Genomic DNA, 24,520 nt, shown 5'->3' on the forward strand with positions numbered 1-24,520 from the left:
CGGAAGCCAGCTGCCCCATCTTTCTCCCAAGGAGCAGCAGATGGGTTTGAACTGCTGACGCTTCAGTTAGCCGCTGAGCTCTTAACCACCGCGCCACCAAAATAATAACCATCTTGCAGATATTATGCTTTGGTAATGGATGATGGGGCGACTGGCCCTTTCCTCAGTCTCCAAGCCTGGCTGGATGGCAGAATGGGTTGTGTTAAAACTGAGCTTACTATGAGGTTCCAGTTAATGAGTCAGCAACTTGTCAAACTGGGAGACGCGGTTTTGTTACAGAGCAGCAGATGGCCAGCAATAGGCGAGCCTCAATCCGCCCTTAGCTCTGACGCACCACCCGTGGTCCCGCCCACTCCATTTATGACTCCACCTCTTTTCAGTTCACAGCCTTGCCCCCCGCCCGCCTCGTCCCGCCCGCTGAGAACCTGGTGGTCGCGCGACTCCATCGGTTCTAACAATAGGCGTTCGTCAGCCACGCCTGCGCTGTGGGGCTCGGGGGCGGGGGGGGGCGGGGAGAGCCGAGCCTGCGGCGGTAGGCGGGGAAAAGTGACGCACGCAGCCGCGACGCCATTTGCTGCCGCCGAACATAAGCGCAGGCGGATCTCGGAAGAGCACGGTGTGGGGTTTTTTCTCGCACACGATCCGGCCTCCCACGCGTTCCTCGTCCCGCGCGCTCCTTCTGGTCAGCCCTCGCTCCCCTCCTAGAGTCGCCGCCGCAGCCGCCGCCACCACCCGGAAAGAAGTGCGAGACGCCACGAGGCCGCCGTCACCGCCATGCCTAAGAATAAAGGTAATGCTGCCCGAGCCCCGGGACCTCGGGTCTGCTCGGCCGGGTTTCCCCGGCCCTGCCCGCTGCCTGCGGGTTGCCGGGGCTGCAGTGACCTTCCTGCCTTTCCGCCCCAGCCGCACGCTCCTGGGGGCCCTGCACGCGACTCTGAGCTCAGAAGAAGAGCTGGAAAGTTACTCCTGCCTCCCAGTTTGGTCACACTGGGGTGGAGCCGACGCCATTTTTGTAGGGCCGCCTGCAGGAGAATGTGGGCTTTTGCTCCTAATTCGCGCTAGACTGACCGCGAGACTCCCGCTTGCGACAGGGACCCGTGGGGAGACTCCCCAAGCGGGCTGGTCTTCGCAAATCAGGCCCTTTGCCCTTCCCGGGCGTGGAGTTTAATTAAGCCCTGGAGGCAGTTCTTAACTTCAGGCACTATCGGGTACTTCTGCCTGGGTAAACTTTAAGAACAGTTTTGTATTGTTGAGGATGCTCTCTCTCCCTGAGGATGCTCTCTCTCCCTGGTAAACAGCGGGCGAAACCTTGATGCATTTTTAGGGTCCTGTCTAGGTTCATTCTCTCGCATTCTTTTCTAAAAGGGTTTAACATGTTTCTTTTTTTCGTAAGATTTTTTACATGTGTAGCCAAGTTTTCTGCTTTTGCTTCGGTATACATTGTGGTGGGAGTAAAGACCTTTAAGTTTTCTATATTCTGAGGCTAAACGTTCACAAATTATCAGACTTGAGAATAAGTTTATTTGAAACCTACAAGATGGAAGGCCTAACATAGGTAAAAGCAGAAAACTGGTACTGTCAATCCTGAAGAAATTCTCCTTTATATAGGTGTAAGGTGTTTCTGTCATTTTTAATATCCTTATAACCTCTCAGAAAATTGTGCAAGTAAGAACAGGGAAAAAAATTTTTTTTTTTTTACAGGAAGGAGCTTATAGACATACTTGTATTTCATTCTACTTGACCGCTGGCTCTAGGGGTTCTGCTTCATTTCCTCTTTGTATCTGTAACCACTCACTTTATCCCTCGGAGTACTTCGGGGCAGTCCACCTTGCTGTCTCCAAAATGAAACGCACAGGTCCTTTTTGTAGCAAAGGTTTAACTGCTCATATTTTCTGGGAAAGACTGGGGATGATAAAAAGATTTAAAAAATCTTTTAGTTTTCTTCTAACTTCTCTAACCTCTGATTCCCTCTGTGATGGTAACTGGATCCATCCATAAGTATCCAATTCTCACCTTTATTTCTAGTGATGAGACTTCTCTTTCCCTCAGTAAGCTCTAAAGGACAGTAATAGTGTCTGTCTTAGTCACATTGGATCACTAGCACTTAGCATTTAGTAGATGCTCAATAAATATTTGTCAGATTAAATCACTTCCCCTCTGTTGACTCCACCCTTAGGTGAATTATAGGTTCCCCCTTTGGTTCCAAGGGGACAGGACATCTGCACGAAATGATATCTAGTTCACTAGCCTCATGTCTTGCTTAAGAATTATCAACTGGGAATTTCTCCCAAAACACATCTGATTGGTTTAAGGAGGGGATTTGGGAGTTTAGATTTAATGTAGGTACTAGCTAGCCGTTCTTTTAGAAAGAAAGCAAGGTAAAAAGTTAGAATAAACTGCTACTTTAATTGTTGTATGCTCATTTCTAGTCTCTTTCAAAAGAATTTAAAGTACATTCTATCACATCTCAGTAAAATAGAGAAGGGATGATCAGGGTGTGATTAATTCTGGTAAATTGACAAGCACTGAATCTTTTTATGTATGTAACATTTTGAGGCATACAAAAAAGCATAGGCAATATAATGAATGGCTGAGAATGCGTTACTGTGTATTTAAGAATTTACAACTGAGAATGCGTTACTGTGTATTTAAGAATTACAACTGAGAATGTGTTACTGTGTATTTAAGAATCACAACTGATGGGTTAAGCCCTCTGTGTACCACTCCCCAACCTCTACACCTCTTTTCCTCTTTCTGGAGACTGACGAATCTGGGTGGGTCAGGAAATTATTCTGTTTGGGTTTGTGAACTTTTCGTTGCTTCCAGGCTCTTCCCACGAGTCCCTTATTGTCACTACCACTTAGAGCCTTTCTCCCACTTTTGGAAGTGACAACCAATGTGGTCTAGGTTCTAGAATGGGAACAAAATGCTGTGGAGAGGTACCCTGATGTGGGGGGTAGAAGAAAAATTAGATTTCAGTCTGGTCATCCTCACTCTCTGGCACTTTGACCTTAATGAGTTACTTAATTTCTCTCAGTTTCAGTGAACTCAGTAATTTTTGTTCTTACCTCTTAGGGTGATTGCGACAAGTAAACGGGTAGCATTTTTACATAGTGGGTTAAGAGCATAGTCACTGGGGCCATACTGCCTGATTCAAATCCTAGAGCTCACTTACTTAGATAAGTCACTTATCTTTCTAAGACCATTTTCTCTTGTGAAGTAAAGACAAAAAAATATTACCTATTTCATAGGCACAGGCTTGTGGGGCTTAATTGTAAATGATATGCAAATAAGACGCTTGGCTTGATGGGGCCTTTCAGAGGAGGGAGAGGGAGAGAAAGGCAGCTGAGGTGGAGATGAGGGCAAGGGTGAGTTTTCCCCAACAGTGAGAAGTCTACTTGGATTGAAGCATGAGGTAGTGAGAGAAAAGTGTTGAGAGGTAGATTGATGTTGTGTTTACGGATTAAGAGATTTATATTCTTTAAGGTTAGTTACGTTGCCACTAATAGAAATAAACCCATTGCCAGCAAGTCGATTCCAACTCATAGTGACCCGATAAGACAGAGTAGAACTGCCCCATAGGGTTTCCAAGGAACACCTGGTGGATTCGAACTGCTGACCTTTTGGTTAGCAGTCGAACTCTTAACCACTGCGCCACCATGTAGAAACAAGTTGATTAAGGAGCAGCTTTGTAAAACTAAGTTGAGTTTTGAGTGAAATTGTGTTTGAGATGACAGCACATTCAAATAGAAATGTAATGAGCCGTTAGGAGTATGAGGCCAACATTTAGTGGAAGTAAAATAGTGGGACTAAAATGTAAGATGAACATTGAAATGATTAAGAATAGTGCAAGTGGCCCTTTAAAAGTCAGAAAAGGAGAGTTTGAGAAAGGAAGTAATCGGCAATGTCATTATTTAATGTATAAAGAATAAGGAGGAAATTACAGATTTCTAAGGACATCAGTGAGAAAGAATTCTAGAACTCTAACTGGTAGGAAGAATCTAGAGGTACTTTGATCCTCTGTTTCTAACCCCCTCATTTTACAGAGGCTGGCACTAAGCTCCTGAGAGGTTAAAAGCTCTGCATCCTCTCCACCCTTCCCCTTAGCCTCCACATCTGGTCACATTGTCTTGTTTCTATCTCAGAAGTGCTCCACCTGTTTGTCCCTCCTCTTCTTCCTGTGCTCTATCCTAGGTCTTCTTCATTCTACCTGTAATAAGGACCATTCTACCTATAATAGGGACAATGACCTCACTGCTCTTCCACCCAGAGAATCATGTCACACCCCTGCTTTTTACTGAAGTATCTTTTATTTGGAAGTCTTAAGTAGTAAATATATTGACATGATTCAAATTTCCAAAAGTATAAAAATGAAATCTTCCTAAATCTGTCCCATTGCCACCTAAGTGCTCCTTCTCACAGGCAACCAATTACTTAAACATGTCCTTCCAGAGACATTTGATGCATCCTGCCTCCGGAGAGGAGCCGCCCATTTGGTCTCATGTATCTGCTTGAACTGAGAAGCACACTTCACTAGTATTATTTTATGTTTTATAGTCCAGTCTAATCTTTGCCTGGAGAGTGGTCTTCAGGAGTGGTTTTAGTTCTGAGTTAACATAGCTTTCAGGGGCCATGGCTTCTTGGTGAGACCGTTAAGTCTGGTTTTTTTTATGTAAGTGTGAGTTCTGTTCCATACTTTACTCCCACTCCGTCAAGGACTCTCTGTTGGGTTCCCTGTCAGGGTGGTCATTCGTGGTAGCCGGGCACCATGTAGTTCTTCTGGTCTCAGGCTGATGGAGTCTCCGCTTTATGTGGCTGTTTCTGTCTCTTGGGCTCATATTTTCCTTGTGTCTTTGGTGGTGTTCATTCTCCATTGCTCCAGGTGGGTTGGGACCAATTGATGCATCTTTGATGGCCACTTGCAAGCTTTTAAGACCCCAGACGCCACTCACCAAAGTGGGATGCGGAACATTTTCTAAATAAACTTTGATATGCCAATTGACCTAGCCGTCCCTCGAAACCATGAAGAATTTTGAATATATACAAAAGTAGATTAGTAAATGAACCTCTTTGGACCCATCTGCCAGCCCCCAAACACCATCAGTTTGTGGCTAGTCTGAATCAGGACCCAAGTATGGTTTGCATATTGTGATTGGCTGATACGTCTTTTGAGTCTTTTTTAATCTCTAGGTTTCCCTTCTGTCTGTTTTGTTGTTTTTTGTTTTCCCGTTTTCTTTGCATTTTATCTAATTAAGAAACCAGATTGTCTTGTAGAACTTCCCCCACGGTCTGGATTTTAGAGATTACACCCCCCATTGTACCTTGCTTTTTCAACTTCAAATACCTTGCTTAGTGGACTCCACTGCTTATAGCATAAAATCCAAACTAGTGGGTCTAAAGTGTTTCCTCCCCAGGTAGCGAGTCATTGCTCCTCCTCCACCACCACTGTGTCCTACTATTCCAGTAGCTGTCACTTCACCTTTTTCCCCAATCATCTCCTGCTCACACTTAGACCTTCTTCCAGAGGCTGGCAAGTGTGAGAGGGACAGGGCTATTTTCATAAAACTTACAAAGACCCATTATATCTCATACCTTGGCCTCCGTGGGCCTCTGTAGGAGAGACTCAGTGATGAGTGTACTGACCCAAATGGTTGTTATCTTCATGATCTAGGACTACATCAGTCTAACAAGAGAATCCAGGTGGCTGACCTAGAATTAAATTCACATCCCTTTAGGTCCACTTTTGCCTAAACTATCACACAGTTGGGTATACTAGCCAGGCTGGCCTGGGGTCACTCTTTGGGAAAAGAAAGAAGCGTCATGCCCCAGATAATCAGGGTGGGATCCCAAGTTTTCAAAATAGGTCTGTATACCCCTCCACTTATTTCAACCTAGTCATTATCTAGGAGGCAGTGAAGTGGGGATAATGCCTTTCTGAGGACATCTGCATTCAGTGACCAGACTGTTTTACCAGGCAGGGTGTGTGAACCAGGAGGAGATGAGGGAGGTGGAATCCGAAATCTTTTCGAGTTGATTTTTTTGAAGTCCATTCAATCTCTTGATGATGCCAGCAGCGTGCGGGTGCTAAAGGGCATGAAATATCCATCAGGTACCTTATTGGCCTATCATTAAAAAAAAAAAAAAAATTTTTTTTTTTTAATTTATCATACTGTAAATTGTCCCATTGGGCACAGCAGAAACCTTTAATTGTCGCCCTTTTTCTTTTCTTGGCCCCTTGCTCCAGAGTTGGTGCCAGATGTCAGTAGTAGTCCCTCCTGGCCTTAGGCAAGTACCCGGGCCAAGGGATCCCTTTCTGTCTGCTCCTGTGCGTGCTGCTGTGTTACGCCTCCAAGTGCTCAGTGCCTGTGGCTACCCCTGAGCCCAGGGCTTCATCTTTGGTGCTGGCCAAGCCTGACTATGGTCGAGGCCATGCCCAAGAGCGCAGCCAGCTCTGCACTGTTCGGTGAGGCTTTGCATTCACTTTCACTTTTGAGTGGCCTCACTCTTGAAGCTCAAGCAAATGAGCTTGTGAAGTTTTCAGTCCACCCAACACGTTCTATCTAGTAGCAAGGTCTTCACTGCTTACACCATTTATTTCAGCTTTGGAAACTAGCTTAGCAACCACAGCCACATTGCCTCACTGCCCCATTGTCAAGATACCATGTCTTAAATGTCCACCTGGAGGAGAGTCAGCAACAACCAAGGCACCATTTGGGCAGCTTGTTTCAATTTTACCTCTCTCCACTCAGCCTCTGAACATGAAAGAACAATGAGGGGACCCTTACTTCTCTCCCTCTCTTACACATTGGATCAGAACATTTGCTGCTGGATCCTGGGAGGGTTTTTCATGTTCACAAACCCAACCCCTTGGGCCTTATCCTTCTTCTTTTAGAAACCCATGTCTCTGTCAGCATCCCATCCTCATTGCTAAAACTATCAGGAACCGCGAAGGGTCTGAAGCTTTACCTTCCTTGTAAGCTGACAGGTTAGCCTGTTATAATTCATGGATGCTGGCATAAGATATTAAACTCCTGGGTTAGAGACAAAGGACTTTATTACTCACACTGTCACAGCAGAGGGTTATATTACAGGAGAGGAACTCAGGGTCAGGGGCCCAGCAGTTCTTGAGCCATCAGCAAACACCAGTCACACATGTCCCCACCCCTGTGGTGGTGGTCACTTTGACCTACTTACTTGCCTGCGTGACCATCTACAGAAACTGCTCAGGAGATGATAAGCTTTGAAATCTGGCACATGTGGCAAGAACATGCAGAGATGCTTGGGGCCCGTAGTGGACTGCCTCTCCCAACAGTCTCCAGCATCTAACAAAGTACCTACTTGGTCCTAGGAGGCATTCAAACATTTGCTAAGTTGACTTGAATATTTAGTTACTATATTTCAAAGAGTTTTCTCATACATGTCCATATATATTCCCAGAAATAAAATTATTAGGAAGGAGAATCTGCATGTTTTTCAGGCCGTTCATAAATATTGCTGACTTGTTTTTCTAGAAAGATGGTACCAATTGGTTGTTAATGTTAGCCACCGTTTGTTTATTGGTAGATTGTGGCAGGTGCTGTACTAGGCACCAAACGTCTGTTACTTGCATAATCTTCACTGTTGTCTGTAAGGAAGGTGATAATTGTGGTAATGATTTCCATTTTTATATAAGAGTTAGGTTAAGTAAAAAGTCTTCCATAGAGGCAAAGCCAGGATTTGAATTTGATTCCAAAGCCTATGTTTTCCCTTTGAATTTCACTGCTTCCCATCAGCTTTGAGAGAGCTAGTGTCAGGTACCCTTGCCCACATTTATAACATTGCAATCTTTTTTCTATCAGAGTATGTGTACGTAGTTTAAAAAGTCACATAATACAAGACTTATGTATTATAATGAAAAATGCTTGTACCGTGCCTCACCTTCCGTACTTCTGATTCCTGCTACCCAGAGTTAACAATAAATGGCATTTCCCCCGAATTGGCTTTCTTGGCCAAATCTATCCCGTTACATCTTCCCTTAGCCCCACTCAGGTTGCACTGTTGTAGAATTCTATGCCAGTGGTTCTTGAAACTGGGACAAAGCTGCTGAAATGGATATCACTCTCTGATTTGCAAAAAATAATGTCTAAATTTGTTTCTTAAATAAGATTTTCTTAAACCTTTGGCACTTACCACTTGGCCTGATGGTAAATATTACAGATGGCAAAACGAATGAACAGTAGCAAATATCAAGAGAAAAATCCAGAAGCAGGTGACCAAGTTGGGGTCACAGCTAGATACATGTCGTACATATTGTGTGCTTTTGGTGAGTACAATTATTCCTTGTTTGTGCCATGAAATTGAGACTTTCAGTATTCATGGTGCTCTGCTACTGAAAGTTTGAAAAAAACCACAGTTCTTGGTCCAACCGCTCTTAGCTCCTTTTGGAAACTTAGATCAGGTTCCTTACATAAGGGCTGGCTTCAGAAGGCACACAAGATTTTAGTTCAGAAGAATATGTACGGGATGCCATTTTTGTTTGGAAAGGCTAGATGCTGAAGTGAAATGTTTTTCTACAACTTTTATATAATGTGTGCTTTTTTGGTATGTACTTTATGCCAGGAAAAAATCCCAAAAGGAATTTCTAAGAAGGGTCCAAAAACCCACTGCCTTCAAGTTGATTCTGACTCATAGCGACCCGGTAGAACAGAGTAGAACTGTTCCATAGGGTTTCCAAGGCTGTAATCTTTACAGAAGCAGACCGCCACATCTTTCTCCTGCATATGGCTGGTGGGTTCAAACCGCCGACCTTTTGGTTAGCAGATAACCACTGCACCACCAGGGCTCCTTCTAAGAAGGGTAGAGGGATGACAATATGTATGTGTTAATTATAATTGAATTTTGCCAGGTTACTTTAATTTAGTTTCTTTTTTTTATACTGGTTTGCAGATGATTGATATCTTCACTTTTTTTTTTTTTTTAATCATTAGGTAAAGGAGGTAAAAACAGACGCAGAGGTAAGAATGAGAATGAGTCTGAAAAAAGAGAGCTGGTGTTCAAAGAGGATGGGCAAGGTAAGCATTTCAGAAGTTAGGCTGGTTCTAGTAACATTTCTTTTTTAAGTACAGAATTTTAGTCTCTAACATAATCCTGGGCAGTAATTCTCTTGTCCCTGTTTGCTCTTCTCCATTTCTCATCCCCTATACTTCTCCAAGCCTTTTGGTAATCATTTCTTGATGTACCCAGCCTATGTTGAAGGCTGGTGGCATTTTTGTTAACATAGACATTTCCTTGTTTTGCATAGACACTCAGGTTTAAACTTAGAGTGAATTGTAGAGTTCAGAGAGGATTAAACTTTGGAGCCATGGTTGCCAATTCCATGACTTAGTGGGCCTTTTTTTAATTCAGATAGTCTCTGACTTAGGACAGGATTCCATTCTGATAACTGTACTGTAAGTCAGTTCTGAAATAAGTTGAATACCTCATTCTTTCTTTTTTTTAGTTTTCATTATTATAGCCTTTTATTAGCAGTATCTATAAATTATAATATTGAACATCTGTGAGTGAACACCTGAAATTGATGACATCAGCAAATTTTGTGCTGTAACATTGTATGTAGTACATATTACTAACACTAAGATGTACCAAAAACCAGCCGGTCATAAGAGCAGTTTTGGTCATGATTTGAATACGTCAACTGTTGGGGACTACCTGTAGTAGGTAGTGTTACACAGTGTGTTTAGTAGACCTTGGATGTGAAGCCTTTATAGGCCCCTCAGTTCTCTCTTGCTGTTAGCATATTATTGTATAAAATATGAAAAATCAGAACAGAACAATTGACATGAAGCTAGTAAAACTAATCCTGACTGGAGCACTTTCTTTATTTCCCCATGTTTTTATTTTGAACAATTTCAGACCTTCAGAAAAGTTGCAGTATTAGTCCAGTGAACTCCCTTAAGCCCTTCATCTACTTTATTAGTAATGTTTTTACTAAACCATTTGAAAATTGATTGCAGACACCATGATACTTTTCCTTTATTACTTCATTATGTATCTCCTAAAAACAAGTATATTCTGAAGTACAATTGTGGAATTATAATTCTGTTCTACAGTGGAATTATGCTCAGGTAAAACGCTAATGTATAATATTACCTAGGGTATAGTCCATATTCAGATTTCTCTAATTGTCTCAATAATTTCTAGCACTTCTTAACAAAAAAAAATCTTTATTTTATCTTTTGAGTAGAACTTTTGATGAATTTGTTCATACGCTGCATATAAGCCACTGAAAAGGGAGTATCTTCAAAACCTCCTGTTTCTCAGCCTTAGTCATTCTTGTCTTTGTTAGCAGTTGACTTTATTTGGGCAGTCACTGTTTTCTTTTTCATATATTTCCCTCACTTTGGAAGAGAAACTGTCTCTATGTTGACTAGCTACTTTGAGGCACGAGGTGATGTGCTAGGCTCACTTGCTGTAGTCTGAGGAACTCACTTCTCCATGTCAGATCCTCAGTTGAGCCTTTTCAATTCATGCCTCAGTATATTTATGGATTGGAAACCCTGGTGGCGAAGTGGTTAAGATCTACGGCTGCTAACCAGAAGGTTGGCAGTTCGAATCCACCAGCTTCTCCTTGGAAACCCTATGGGGCAGTTCTACCCTGTCCTATAGGGTTGCTATGAGTCAGAATCGACTCAAAGGCAAAGGGTTTTAGTACAGGTATATTTACAGATAAGCTGGTGTCCTTCTTGAGGGCCAGTCGTCCATGTAACTTCCATAATCTAAAGGCTCTGAAGTGATGCCCTGCCTCATGTCTTTTGTCATTTAGTAGCAGAAGAAACAGGCCCACGTGCAAGCTAAAGGCATAATCTTCTCAGAGAGCTTTTCAAATGGCAGTGAAGTTAGGTGGCTTCCTGGGTACCCTTTGAGAAAGATTTTGGTTAAAAGTTTGGCATTTTACCTGGGAACATGTTTCTGATTTTACCAGAACTTTAATCACTAAGATATTCTAACTTAGCAACGATGTTATTAATGTTTAAGCTACTGTTATTTGCGGAGTTTACTAAAATTATATGCGATTTGCCTCTGAAGGTCCTGAGGGAAAGGATAGCCAAAATGGGGCTTGGATCTGAATGTGTGAGATTGATGAGGCACCTTGAGATCTGAAAGTAGAGCGTACGGTTGCGAAGACAGTAGGCAATCTACTTGCTCAAAATTAGTAGATAATTAAAATATTTGTAATAGCAGAGACAGCTTGTGGAAATGGCATTATAAAGTGTTGGTTCTGGCTTTGCCCTGAACTAGCTTGTGACCTTGGACAAATCACTTGGCTTCTGTAGGCTTCTGTTTATTAAATGAGGGAGTTGGCATAGATACACATAGCTGGGAAAGGCTTTAGAAACTGGCAGACAACAAAGAGTTCTCTGGTTTCCCTGGGTAAAATTAGAATATGTGTCACCTTTTGAAAGGGATCTCAGGGTAGAATACTTACCCTTTTTTGCTGTTCAAGTAATGTCCTTTAAAAAAATGGCACACACACACACGGTTTGGCCTAATTTAGCAGTAAAAACAGTTCATCATCCATAGGCTAAACCAGTTTATACATTGTTACATTTTAATAAATTTATTACAAAATAGATGTACAATAAGATATACAAACCCCCCCAAAAAAAACCCCCACCGTCATCAAGGTGATTCTGACACGTACCGATCCCATAGGGGTTCCAAGGCTGTAAATCATTGTGGAAGCAGACTGCCACATCTCTCTCCCACAGAGCCACTGGTGGTTTTGAGCCACCAACCTTTCAGTTAGCAGTCGATCGCTTTGACCAAGAGCCACCAGGACTCTTCACAATAAAATGTAAAGGGTAACAAATGCCTGTTCACTAGTACTCAGAAATGAACCATTACCAGCTTTGTGTCTCTCCCAGATTATTTCTCTTCTTCCTTTTGGTCCCTAAGGTAATCCTTCTCCTGAATTTGCATTTATTTATACTTTTACTTATTTTTTTACTTATCTATACTTTTACTGCATGTGTTTATCCCTAACCAGTACAGCAGTGTGTTCTCACTTGTCAGTTTTGTGTGGACTTGTCATTTTTATTTTGCTCTTATCAAATGTTGAACAATATCATACCCTTTTCTTCTTCCCCTCCCTGCAGAGTATGCTCAGGTAATCAAAATGTTGGGAAATGGACGATTAGAAGCAATGTGTTTTGATGGTGTAAAGAGGTTATGTCACATCAGAGGAAAATTGAGAAAAAAGGTAGGTGTGGAGATTTGTTTTACTTTAATATAAAATTGGTGAGGGGAAAAATTGTCTCTATATTCAATTTTTACGGGCCAAGGGTAATTCCTTGGTTATCTAGGACTGCTTACAACAGAAATACTACAAATGGATGGCTTTAACAAACAAGTTTATTCTCTCACAGTCTAGGAGATGAGAAGTGTGAATTCAGGGCGCCAGCTCCAGGGGAGGGCTTTGTCTGTCAGCTCTGGGGGAGAGTCCTTGTCATCAGTCTTCCCCTGGTTGAGGAGCTTCTGAGGCGCAGGGGCCCTGGGTCCAAAGGATGCCCTGTGCTCCCGGTGCTTCTTTCTTGGTGGTGTGAGGTCCCCCTGTCTCTCTGTTCCCTTCTCTTTTATATCTCAAAAGAGGTTGGTTTAAGACACAATCTAATCTTGTAGATTGATTCCTGCTTCATTAACATACCCAAAACCCAGTGCCCTAGAGTCGATTCTGACTCATAGTGACCCTATAGGACAGTGTAGAACCGCCCCATAGAGTTTCCAAGGAGTGCCTGGCAAATTTGAACCGCTGACCCTTTGGTTAGCAGCCGTAGCACTTAACCACTACGCCACCAGGGTTTCCCCTCGTTACACATAACTGCCGCTAATCCCACCTCATCCACATCATAGAGATAGGATTTACAACAACAACAAAAAAAAAAACCAACCCCAGTGCTGCTGAGTCGATTCCGACTCATAGTGACCCTATAGGACAGAGTAGAACTGCCCCATAGAGTTTCCAAAGAGCGCCTGGCGGATTTGAGCTGCCAACCTTTTGGTTAGCAGCTGTAGCACTTAACCACTACACCACCAGGGTTTCCGACAGGATTTACAACACAGTGGAAAAATCACATCAGATAACAAAAATGGTAGCAATCACACAATACTGGGAATCATGGCCTAGCTGAGTTGACAGATATTTGGGGGGGGGTGGGGCACAGTTCAATCCATGACAGATAAGTTCCCAAAGAATTCAGTGGAACAAGATTTTCCTATGATGAGTCAAACAACAAAATCTTCGATGATAATTTTACACACATTCTATTGTATAAAACATTTGTATCACCTATGCTGTATTCCTGCTCAGGTTGTTTAACCTGAATCTGCTCATGGAGAAACAGTGGACAAATCCAAATTGAGGGCGTTTTGTGAAACAAATGGCCTGCCTCTTAATCAAATGTTAGAGTTGAGAAAGAAAGAAAAAAAAAAAGCTGGGAACTGCTCCAGATTAAAGGAGACTGATGAGACCTGATAAACTTGTTGCCCTTGAGTTGATTCCAACTCACAGCGGCCCTATAGGACAGAGTAGAACTGCCACATAGGGTTTCCAAGGAGTGGCTGGTGGATTTGAACTGCTGACCTTTTGGTTAGCAGTTGAAGTCTGATTGAATCTGCTTTGGGAGTGGCGTGGTGGGAATAGTAGTAAAGCGTATTGAAAATATTTAAATGTGAAGTGTATTAGATAAGTGTTTATTCATGTGAAACTTGTTGAGTATGATCATGAATGGGCTAATTCACCATCACAAGAGCTGTTCAGGTAGACTAATCAGGTTGCTTAAAAGTCCTTTCCAATTCTGATTTTATGATTTTTAAACATCTTGGTTTGCTAATCCTTCTAACTAAGGATTTGGTTTGGTAATCTTTACTGAACTGAATAGGTTTTGTGGAGCTGTGTATATGTAGGTGGGTGGGCAGGCAGACAGATGGAAGGAAGGAGGGAGATAAAACCACTTTATTTTCTGTTCTCATATATGGTAGATAACTAACCGTGTCGGGGTGGTTCACGATTAAAAATCTTGTAATTTCTAAACTGATTAAATCTTACACTGAAATTATTAAACTGCCAAGTAGGTAAAGTAAGTCTTATATTTTAACATTCCCCCTGCCCCCGCCCCCCCCAAAAAAAACCAAACCCATTGCTGTCGAGTCAATTCATAATCAAAGCAACCCTGTAGGACAGAGTAGAGCTGCCCTGTAGGGTTTCCAAGGAGCTACTGGTGGATTCAAACTGCGAACCTTTTGGTTAGCAGCCGAGCTCTTAACCACTGTGCAACCAGGGCTCCAGATTATAGAAAATTTAAAATAGGCTCAGCTGCTTACTGTAGTTTTTTTCTCCTAATTCTAAATAGAGACTTCTCCCAAAGTTGGGTGAATAGTATGTATATTTTATGGGAAGACTGATTTGACATTGCTCTTGATCCTTTGCTTTTCTTTTAAGAATAACGTGCAGTGAATTTTCCTTTCTAGGTTTGGATAAATACCTCAGACATCATATTGGTTGGTCTACGAGACTATCAGGTAAAAATTGCATTTAAATTTTTTTTGTTTACTTGCTTGAATTCGATGAACCATTAGTGTTTAGAACATAAGTCATAACATAACCTGCTTTGAATTCACACCGTTTTCATGACCATTTTCTTCTTTGATAATAACCGTAACCCCAAGAGAAGAGAAAGTTATTAACTCCCTGTTTGACAGATAAGGCTCTGAAAGAAGTAACATTCCGAGTATAAAGTGACAGCCAAGCCCAACTCTTCTGATTGTTTATCTCCCACGGTCTTTCTGTTCTCCTGCTACTTGAAGGGTGGTCCAGAGATCTGTGGTGTCATCGTCCCCTGGAAACTTGTTAGAAATGCAGATTCTCAGGCCCCACCCCAGGCCTCCCAGATCTGCACCTGTGATGTCCATGGACATTATAGTTTCAGAAATGAGCTGGTCTGAATCACAGGACCCCTGCGGTGCAGTGGTTAAAGCACTCGGCTACTAACCGAAAGGTCAGCATTTCACATCCACCAGCCGCTGCTTGGAAACCCTATGGGGCAGTTCTACTCCGTCCTGTAGGGTCGCTATGAGTCAGAATTGACTCAGTGGCAGTGGGGTTGTTTTTGGTTTGGGGTTTGGTCTGAAATCACACTGCCCTTGCATCACTGCGATCATTTTAATTGCCTTTGTTTGGACCTGCTTTATGAGCAATCAACTTATATCCTTTTTTCTTCCTTTACTGAGTCAGATTCTCTTCAGATGGGGAAGTGTGAACATTCAAAGGCCATGGTTCTCCATTGGGTGTTGGCATCAGAAACACCCATAGAGTTTTTAAAAATAACAAATTCTTGGGCTTCACCTCAGGTCTATCTATCTTCTATAAAAGCTCTACGGGAGGTATGTATCAGTGTTCTGATTGATACATACCTTTAGAACCACTGATAGATGGAAAAGTATATTAATTTCCTTGGGTCGTTACACCAGTCTCAATTTTCGGAATGCAGTGTTTGATCACTCTTCAAAATAATGCTCACAGGGAATTTTTGTATTTCAAAAGACAAGGTTCTGCATGGTTCTGCTCTTTTTCAAGTGAAATCGGTAAGAATCTTTCTTACTAAGCTCTTCATCATTATTCAGTCATGCGCATGCATGCAAGCTTCTTCCTACTGGTTGAAACCCAAGAATGTTTTTTAAAGGGTGGGAGAAAACTTAAAAATCTAAAAAAGGAAAAGCATTTCTAACAGAACAGTGAGATTTAATTTCTTAATCATTGTGAAAATTATGAACTAACTGACAGTATTTTGGCACAATCCGTTCTAAAAGTTATTTGTTTATTTTTAAGGATAACAAAGCTGATGTAATTTTAAAATACAACGCAGATGAAGCTAGAAGTCTGAAGGCATATGGCGAGCTTCCAGAGCATGGTAACGTCTGAATTGTTATATTAACCTGTCATGTGATATAATTGTCTCTTGGTGTTTGGATGCAGGATTTTGGTAGCATTTTGCGTATTTGTACGTGTGTGTGGTTACATGATTAGTTTTAAGTATACCTGCCTACACTTTATGATAATAAAAAAAACTCTGTTGCCGTTGAGTTGAACTGCCCCATAGAGTTTCCAAGGAGCGCCTGGTGGATTCAAACTGCCGACCTTTTAGTTAGCAGCCATAGCACCTAACCACTATGCCACCAGGGTTTCCTTATGATACTGGATGCTGTAAAATAGAAGTAACTGGAATCTGTTCTTAATACACTTGGTGTGAATGGTTATACTTTATAAGCCATGGACTTCGGTATAATAGCAGTCAAAGGAATAATTTTGTTAATGCCATTTAAAAAAAAAAATCAAAAGACTGTCCGTGTTCATCTAAGTTAAACATGAAGCAAAGACAGTAATTAGATGCTGCTGTTGATTTTTATTTTTGAGAAGCCAGTTTCAGTCCATCTTACCGTAGTATCTTAGTATCTCCTAAGATTTTTTTAAACCAACGTTCCTTCCCCCCCTTAAATAAAAAGTAATGCAGAAAACTTGAATAAAACAAAAATAAGTCTCATAACCTCATCAAAGGGGAAATGTAGTGTACAGACTATTACACATATACATACTATTTTGTAAGCCTGCATTTTTTTACTTTGCAGTTTTTGGAGGCTTTTTGGTTTTTTGTTTTGGCTCTGTTACTTTTTTTTTCATGATTTAAGCGTGAAAATCCTGAGATTATTTACTAGGCATTTCCAATCTAGGACATGCTCATATATCTGGGACTAGGCCTCAAGCTTCCTGGTGCACTTTTACTGCTTAGAGCTAAAATTTGACCAAATCTTTCTGGTGATTTGATGAGTCTGATGACTAGTGAACCAGCTGTTCCTAGCTCAGGAGAAGTTGTTAGCATGTGCCTGGAAGTTTGTAATAGCTTCAGAATTAGTGTGACTCCAGCATTCTCCTTAAAACTGTCTTTTTGAACAGAAGAACAATACTGCTGTGCATAGTAGGGTTGTTAGGTAGAAGTTGGGAGGATTTTTCTTGTCATGAAACTTTGTTTGAATTATAGTTTGACTTGTAAGAATCCCCTCTTATAGTTGAACATTTGATCTCAGACCCACTTTCAGTGGACACTTATTTGTTTTAATAATACCTGGATTATGTGAGTATATTATTGTGTTTTTAGCGAAAATCAACGAAACGGATACATTTGGTCCTGGAGATGATGATGAAATCCAGTTTGATGACATTGGAGATGATGATGAGGACATTGATGATGTGAGTAGACAAACCCTGCATTGTTCTGTTTTGCTTTTGAATTATCCACAGAAAAATCAGCTCTCGCCCTAGCTCCCTTTAGTCTGAGAATACTGAACACTTAAATAAGGGAGTATTGTAAGACTTGTCACTATTTAAATTCTGTGTTATTTAGAAGCCAGCTGGCCAAACTGTTTATACTCTGAGAATTCTTATAATCCTTTTTTAAACATTTCCTGAAAAGATTAATATTTGCTTTGGCAATATGAATGCTAGGCGCTCTATCATCATAACATGTTTAATTAAGAGTTTCTGAAGAGGTAGCTATTAAGAAATTAAACAGCCATTTGCGAGAAATATAGAATCTCAAAAGAACCTGCCTTCTCTTAATTGAACCATTAGTATGTTTAAAAAAAAAAGAGAATCTTGTTTGAACCAGCCTGATAAGTATTGGAATTACAACATTAAAAGGCTTTTTAAAATGGAGGCCTGTTGCCAATGGGGTGATGTTATTTTATTTGTTGGGTAGACACTATTGGCCAACTCTTGATTTGGAGCTGCTGTGTTTATTTTGAGGAAAATGTATTGGTCTTCCTTAAAATAAAGCACTGTTGCCCACCAGAGTAAATGCCTCACTGCCCTTCTGCTGTTACTATATTTGAATGAAATTCAATATACCTTTTTTTGGGCAATATAAATTTATTGAACAACTGGGGGTGCTATGATAAAAGTTACTCTTAAATCTGATCTAGACTCATTTTTTTTGTTTGTTTTTTTGTACTTTAGATGAAGGTTTACAAAACAAACTGGTTTCTTATCAATTAGTACACACATTGCTTTATGACATTGGTTAACAACCCCACGACATGTCGACACTCTCCCTTCTCAACCCTGGGTTCCCTATTACCAGCTTTCCTGTTTCCTCCTGCCTTCTAGTCCCTGTCCCAGGGCTTGTGCGCCCCTTTAGTCTTATTTTGTTCCATGGGCCTGTTCTATCTTTGGCTGAAGGGTGAACCTCAGAAGACGTGTCCGGGGGCCATACTCTGAGTTTCTCCACTAGATTCTCCTTTTAAACCCCCTTTAATAAAAATGTAGTCGAGAAACCCCCTGTGTACATAAATTGAGAAATAATAAATTGATGAGTGTTTTGATTCAAAGATGAAATGTTAAAATACTTAGAGCAGTTATTCCTGACCGAGGTTGTACAACAGAATTACCATAGCTTTTCAGAAATACCAAGGCTGGTCTTGGCAAAGCCCAAGTTGGCCATCACAAGTGCTACCCACACCGTGATTCTACAATTAACATTTTATTTATTCATCCATCAATCCATCTTATATTTTAATGTATCTCCAAACCATTTAGAATACTCACATCATGAGTTAAAGAAAAATTGAGTACATAATACCATTGTATATATGCACTTATGAATTGTTAAACATAAAATACTACTCAAGTAATGTTACGTACATTTAAAAACATACCCAGAAATAGAAAATGAAAAGGAATGAGAAATGTAGTTATCATTCTGTTATTTTCTTAATGTACCTCCCTTTGGAGACCCTGAGCCAGAGGACTCTTTATGACTAAACTGTTAATATTACTTGGCATTAGAGTTACCAGTTATATTCTGTGGCAGGAACCTGGCATGCATTGGTTAAGAGCAGATCCAGACATTTTGACAGCTGAACTGGGGTTGAAGGCCACTTTAGAAGGTGAACGAAGCTAACCTTTTCACGTGCATGAACACAGAGCCACGTATGCAGAGGGAATAGGCCGAGGTTCCAGAAGGGTTAAGGTTTTCCTCAGAACACAAGTTTCTGGATCTGTGCCAACACTTCCTTGCCCTGTGCCCAGCAGGTTGGCAGGGGAAGAGATGATACAATGAAAGGAATTTGATTACCATGACCGTTTTGTGGTTAACCACCTGAGAACCCTACCTCTTCCCTGAGACATTGCTCCAGGTGGTTTACAGCTATTCTCTGCCCTTAAAGCCTATAACCAAACTGACCCAGAGGAGGAGAATTTGGCCATACCACACTTGTCCCATCCTTGAAGAAATCATGCTCCCCCATGTCTGTTCCCAGTCCCAAAATACAAAATCTAATTGCTAGCACAAAAAGAAGGCAGGAAGGAAGGACGTGCTAAACTTTATTAAGAATATTCTGGTCCTGGGCAGAGCTGGAGAAAAATGTTTTTCAAACTTAGATATGTGTGAAATAGAGAAAAGCTTCTGAAAGCCTTTAAAGAATCAAGTGCCCAAAGTCCATCAAATGGGGAAAAGACAGTCTTTTTAACAAATGGTGCTGGCAGAAGTGGATGTCAATCTGCAAAAAAGTGAATGGGACCCATACCTCATACCATACACAAAAACTAGCTCAAAATGTTTCAAAGACCTAAATGTAAAGCCAAAAACTTTAAAAGCCTGTGAGTGACCATCAAGGATACTCCACTGAGACACATGGGAAAGATTAGTCCAAAGGACTAATGGACCACATGTACCACGGCCTCCACCAGACTGAGCCCAGTACTAGATGGTGCCCCGCTACCACCACTGACTGCTCTAACAGGGATCATAATAGAGGGTCCTGGACAGAGCTGGAGAAAAATATAGAACAAAATTCTAACTCAAAAAGAAAGACCAGATTGCTGGCCTGACAGAGTGGAGAAACCCTGAGAGTATGGCCCCAGGCACCCTTTCAGCTCAGTAATGAGGTCACTCTTGAGGTTCACCCTTCAGCCAAAGATTGAACAGGCCCATAGAACAAAACCAGACTAAAGGGGTACACCAGCCCTGGGGCAGGGACTAGGAGGCAGGAGGGAACAGGAAAGCTGGCAATAGGGAACCCAAGGTTGAAAAGGGAGACTGTTGACATGTCATGGAGCTGTTAACCAATGTCAGAACATTGTGTGTACTGACTGTTTAATGAGAAACTAGTTTGTTCTGTAAACCTTCATCTAAAGGACAGTAAAAAATTAAAACAATAGTCTACAGAATATAGAACGTTCAGGAGGAGATCATAAAGATTTACTGCAGCAGTCTGGGATCGAGAAAAATCTGGTGTCCAGAATTCCCTCTTCAAACAGATTTGTTTCCCAGATTGCCCAAGGGGGCAAATGTCTTCCTTATACGTATCTAAAAAACCAAACCAAACCCAGTGCCATCTAGTTGATTCAGACTCACAGTGACCCTATAGAACAGAGTAGAACTGCCCCCATAGTTTCCAAGGAGCGCCAAGGTTTCCTTATACGTATTAGACCTTATAATTTAAGAATATTTTTTTGTTTGACCTGATGCTCTTTTCACTTTCAGATCTAAATTGAACCCAACATTTACATTCCATTTTTTTCCGAGGATTGTCCTACAATTTGGATTTCGGCTCTGATTCGTTGTAGAAGATTAAAATTTCATTAGCATGACTGCAGCTTGTTAAAGCAGACTGGTTTGTTGTTAAGGTATTTGTGTTTAAAAACAGATAATGCTGAATTAATCTTAAATGAAATGTTAAACTCAGTTTGTTCTTTTGATTTAATGGAGCTCATGGATAAAAGACCACAACATCTACTGTTTAAAAAAAGAAGGAAAAAATGCTGTACTGTCTTCCCTGCTTTGACTAGTTCACTTCCAGGAAATGAATATTTCGAATGAATCACTTGCCCTATACTCATCATGGATTCAGATTAAGCCCTAGTTTTGATTAGTCTGTTGACTGTACAGAGTCCTTCTGTATATTCCCGTTACCTAGATGCTCCCTTGAGATTTTGATACAATTTAAAAGAGGCAGAAGTCTGTATTTGAAGTCAAAATGAGTAGGTCTGTTTTTCATATTTAAGTAGCATGTGGCTATTTTTATACTAATTTTGATATTGTGTAATTCTTTTCATGATCTTGTGTTGCCGCCATAGACATATCAATGAAAAAGCATCTCTAAAATGCAGTTTTTAGAATCTCGGTTTTAATAGCAATTTTGAATTTGTAAAGTTAGTAGTTGCAGAAGTTGAACACTAGGTGGCACCCAATTATCTTAACTTTGGAAGTATTGATAAAATTGTGACAAATTTTTACATCATGTGCATAGGAAATTTTCCAAACAGATTGTCTTGATGGTATGCATGTATGTAGACTATTTTTTCAAAAAAAGTTTATGTTAAAAGTTTCATTTTTTTTTCCAAAAGTCATACATAGTAAGCTATTTTGAGTGCTTTATAAACACTTAAATTATGTGTAAATGGAAATCTAATTTCATAACCCACCACTGCTGTTGAGTTGATTCTGACACATAGCGACCTTATAGGGCAAAGTAGAACTGTCCCATAGGGTTTCTAAAACTGTAATTTTTAGGGAGCAGACTGCCACATCTTTCTCCCGTGGAGCCGCTGGTAGGTTAAAACCACCAGCCTTTCTCTTAGCAGCCGAGCACCTAACCACTGTGCCACCGGGGCTCCCTGTACACATTAAGTCTTTTTCAGACTATCCCTAAGCTAGGGAAAGAGTAGGGCATCACAGCTTAATGAAAAGCCAAGTCTTCAGTTTCTGAAAGGAAAAGCTACAGCTAATAAAGAAAAGTCGTGCTGCAGAGTATATTATATCTATACATGATGTTAAGGATGGGTTTTATTGTGTGTACATTTTTTTTTTTTTTTGTATAGGAAATTTAGGTTTACCCTTTTTTAAAGTTACCAACTCTAAGATGAAAATAAGGGCTGGGCTAGTTAGACCTCACTGGCCACATTTAAATCTTATGCAACTTTAGAAGAAGAGATCCATCATATAGCTTGTGAATTGGTCTCCAGAGAACTTTCCAGTGATGAAAAGTAATATAAAGGGGAATAAACCTTCACATAACTTCAGAAAACCAGCAAATTTTCCCTAATCCCTCTCTGGTATAATTTCCTAAATGTGAAAAATCTGAGGTCGGAATATGTACTAATAAAACATTAAATTGAAGAATAGGAATTAAGAGTGTACAAAAATGTGGTTTGTTTCTTATTCTGTGGAGTTCCTGGACACTTACTAGGCGGAACGGATCCGACACCAAGGACTGGTTTGTAATTGTGAGAAACCAGCCTTGAAGGACTGACTGATTGTCTTCATCAGAATCAAAACTTCCTGAGATATTTAGGCTTCTGTAGATAAAAGTGTTGTGTTGAATTTATAGTACAGATCCTTCCACATTTTATTCCTAAGACTGTGTGAACTGCATGTGTAATATAGGTCATGGGAGGGATAGTGCAGCTAAACATTCAGGTGTCTACTTACCTCCTCTAACAAATATGCTTTGTCTCAAGAGTCAGCAAATTAAAGCTATGACCCCAGTTTGTGTGTTTGCTGGTGGCGGGGGGGGGGGGTCCCCTTGCTAGGTAGTTATAGTCCAGTCTAGTGCTATTTTATCCTGGAAAATCTCAAATTATGGTGATGAATCATAGTTGGGACAAAGTTGTAGCTTATATGCAACACTACTGGGAGGAGTTATTTTACTAACTTATATTTCATGTGGAAATTGTACGGTTTCATTGATTGGCTATTTCAAATACTTAATGGAAGTGGTCTTCAGGAAAAGATTTTTTGTGTGATATTGACTCCTATAATACAGTGACGTAAGCTGTGCCCAGAAAGAAAATAAAATGAAAGAAATCTAAGGATAATAATACTAAGAGTGTGTAATAGTTGATTACTAATGAATTTGATAGGATTGCATTTTTCATGCGGTGTTTATTCTATTTCCAGTTAGAGTATAAAGATGTTGTATTACGGAGGTGGCTGAATAACCAGACCAATTAAGCATTTGTGTAAAACAACCTGGCTACATTCAGTTGTTTGTTGAATCTTTCTTGAACATCCAGCCTCTAAAGAGATCATCCCTTGGGCCTGTAAACTATGCATGATGGGAAGCCTTGTATTTTATTAAAGAATGGCCATTGGTTTTCCTTACCACATCTGTGAAATCATGGCTATAAATCTAGATGCTTATACAAACTCCTTGTGATTGGTAGTTTAATCTCTTTGTTGTGTAAATATTATATGATGCTTCGTAACATCTCTAATAGGTGTAAACTGTCAGTATTGACTTCACAGCAACTCTAATTAATAGATAAAAGCATGTTTTCAGTAAAATACCTAGCTAGATTCATAATTGATACTTGTACTCCATACAGATTTAATGACATCCACCATTAACTGGCTTGACAGTATCCTAGTAAAAGCGAGATTGTTTTTGTTACCTGTCATAGAGATTAAAAGATTTGTTTTGGTATGAGATGTTTATCTTTATCCTGCTTATTAGTAAGAGTGAGTTTCATTTATGCTGTTTGGGGTCCCATGAACTTTTACACACCACTTTGTGTTGTTCCCCCCGCCCGCCATTTTAACCATTTTTAAGTGTACAGTTAGTAACATTATTGTGCAACCATCACTACTATTCATTTCCTGAAGTGTTTCTTTACCCCCATCAGAAACTCAGTACCCCTTAAGCAGTAATTCCCACCACTTTGTGTTTTTGATTTACTTTTAACCATCATTTATTTTATCCATGCTTTTTGCTTCCTATTCAGAAAAGAACAGAATCTGAATTCTTATTACAAATTCGATAAGACACTAGACTATCAGGTATAGCATGAACTGAGGAATTTGGGAAGTGTATTGGATTTTGCCTTTTCTTCCCCGCCATCTGCAAGGTAATTAAGAGGCAGTGTGATGGAGAGGTGAAGACTATGGCCCCTGGAGTCAGGCTGTCTGTACCTTAACCCCGACTCTGCCCTCTCCTGGCAGGTGACCACAGGATCTTCTCTAACTTGTCTCAGCTTCAGGCTTCTCCCCCTGTAAGATGAGATGAGAAGAATAGAAGCAGCCTAAAGGAATTTGGAGGGGGGGATTCAGTAAGCCTCACATGTAATGCTGCTTTTCACTTGATATCCAGGACTGTGTAATACAGAATATGCACATCTTTTATATTCTATATTTGGCATTTCTTTTACTCAGTCTTCGATTCCTATAATAGAACATGTAGAATATATATTTGTATATCCACGTCAACACAATATTTAAAACAATTGCTGCCAACTTCATTTAACATAAGATTAACTTAAAGATGGAAGATTTCTAAGTTGCTTGAGGATACTTTGCAAAATACCAGCTGCTGTTAGAGAAAGTTTATAGTTATTAATATTGATAGCTTTGGTCATATTTCATTCTTAAGTCTTCAGTAAGTTCTTTTACATCCTTTTATTATAGATTCATGACAGCTAATTAGCACTGATTGGTTT

At 40.5% G+C, this 24,520-nt stretch overlaps 1 protein-coding gene across 1 annotated transcript; it reads left to right on the forward strand.

Moving 5' to 3' along the window:
* Positions 1–549: 549 nt before the first annotated feature.
* On the forward strand, positions 550–23,189 carry EIF1AX (eukaryotic translation initiation factor 1A X-linked). The gene is made up of 7 exons (XM_049873258.1): positions 550–790; positions 8,967–9,050; positions 12,135–12,238; positions 14,506–14,556; positions 15,863–15,944; positions 17,187–17,278; positions 20,571–23,189. Exons 1-7 carry the CDS (start codon positions 775–777, stop codon positions 20,574–20,576), a joined length of 435 nt encoding a protein of 144 aa, XP_049729215.1. The 5' UTR covers positions 550–774; the 3' UTR covers positions 20,577–23,189.
* The last annotated feature ends 1,331 nt before the right edge of the window (positions 23,190–24,520 follow it).

The sequence above is a fragment of the Elephas maximus genome, chromosome X (assembly GCF_024166365.1).
Source record: "Elephas maximus indicus isolate mEleMax1 chromosome X, mEleMax1 primary haplotype, whole genome shotgun sequence".
NCBI classification, from domain to species: Eukaryota; Metazoa; Chordata; class Mammalia; order Proboscidea; family Elephantidae; genus Elephas; species Elephas maximus.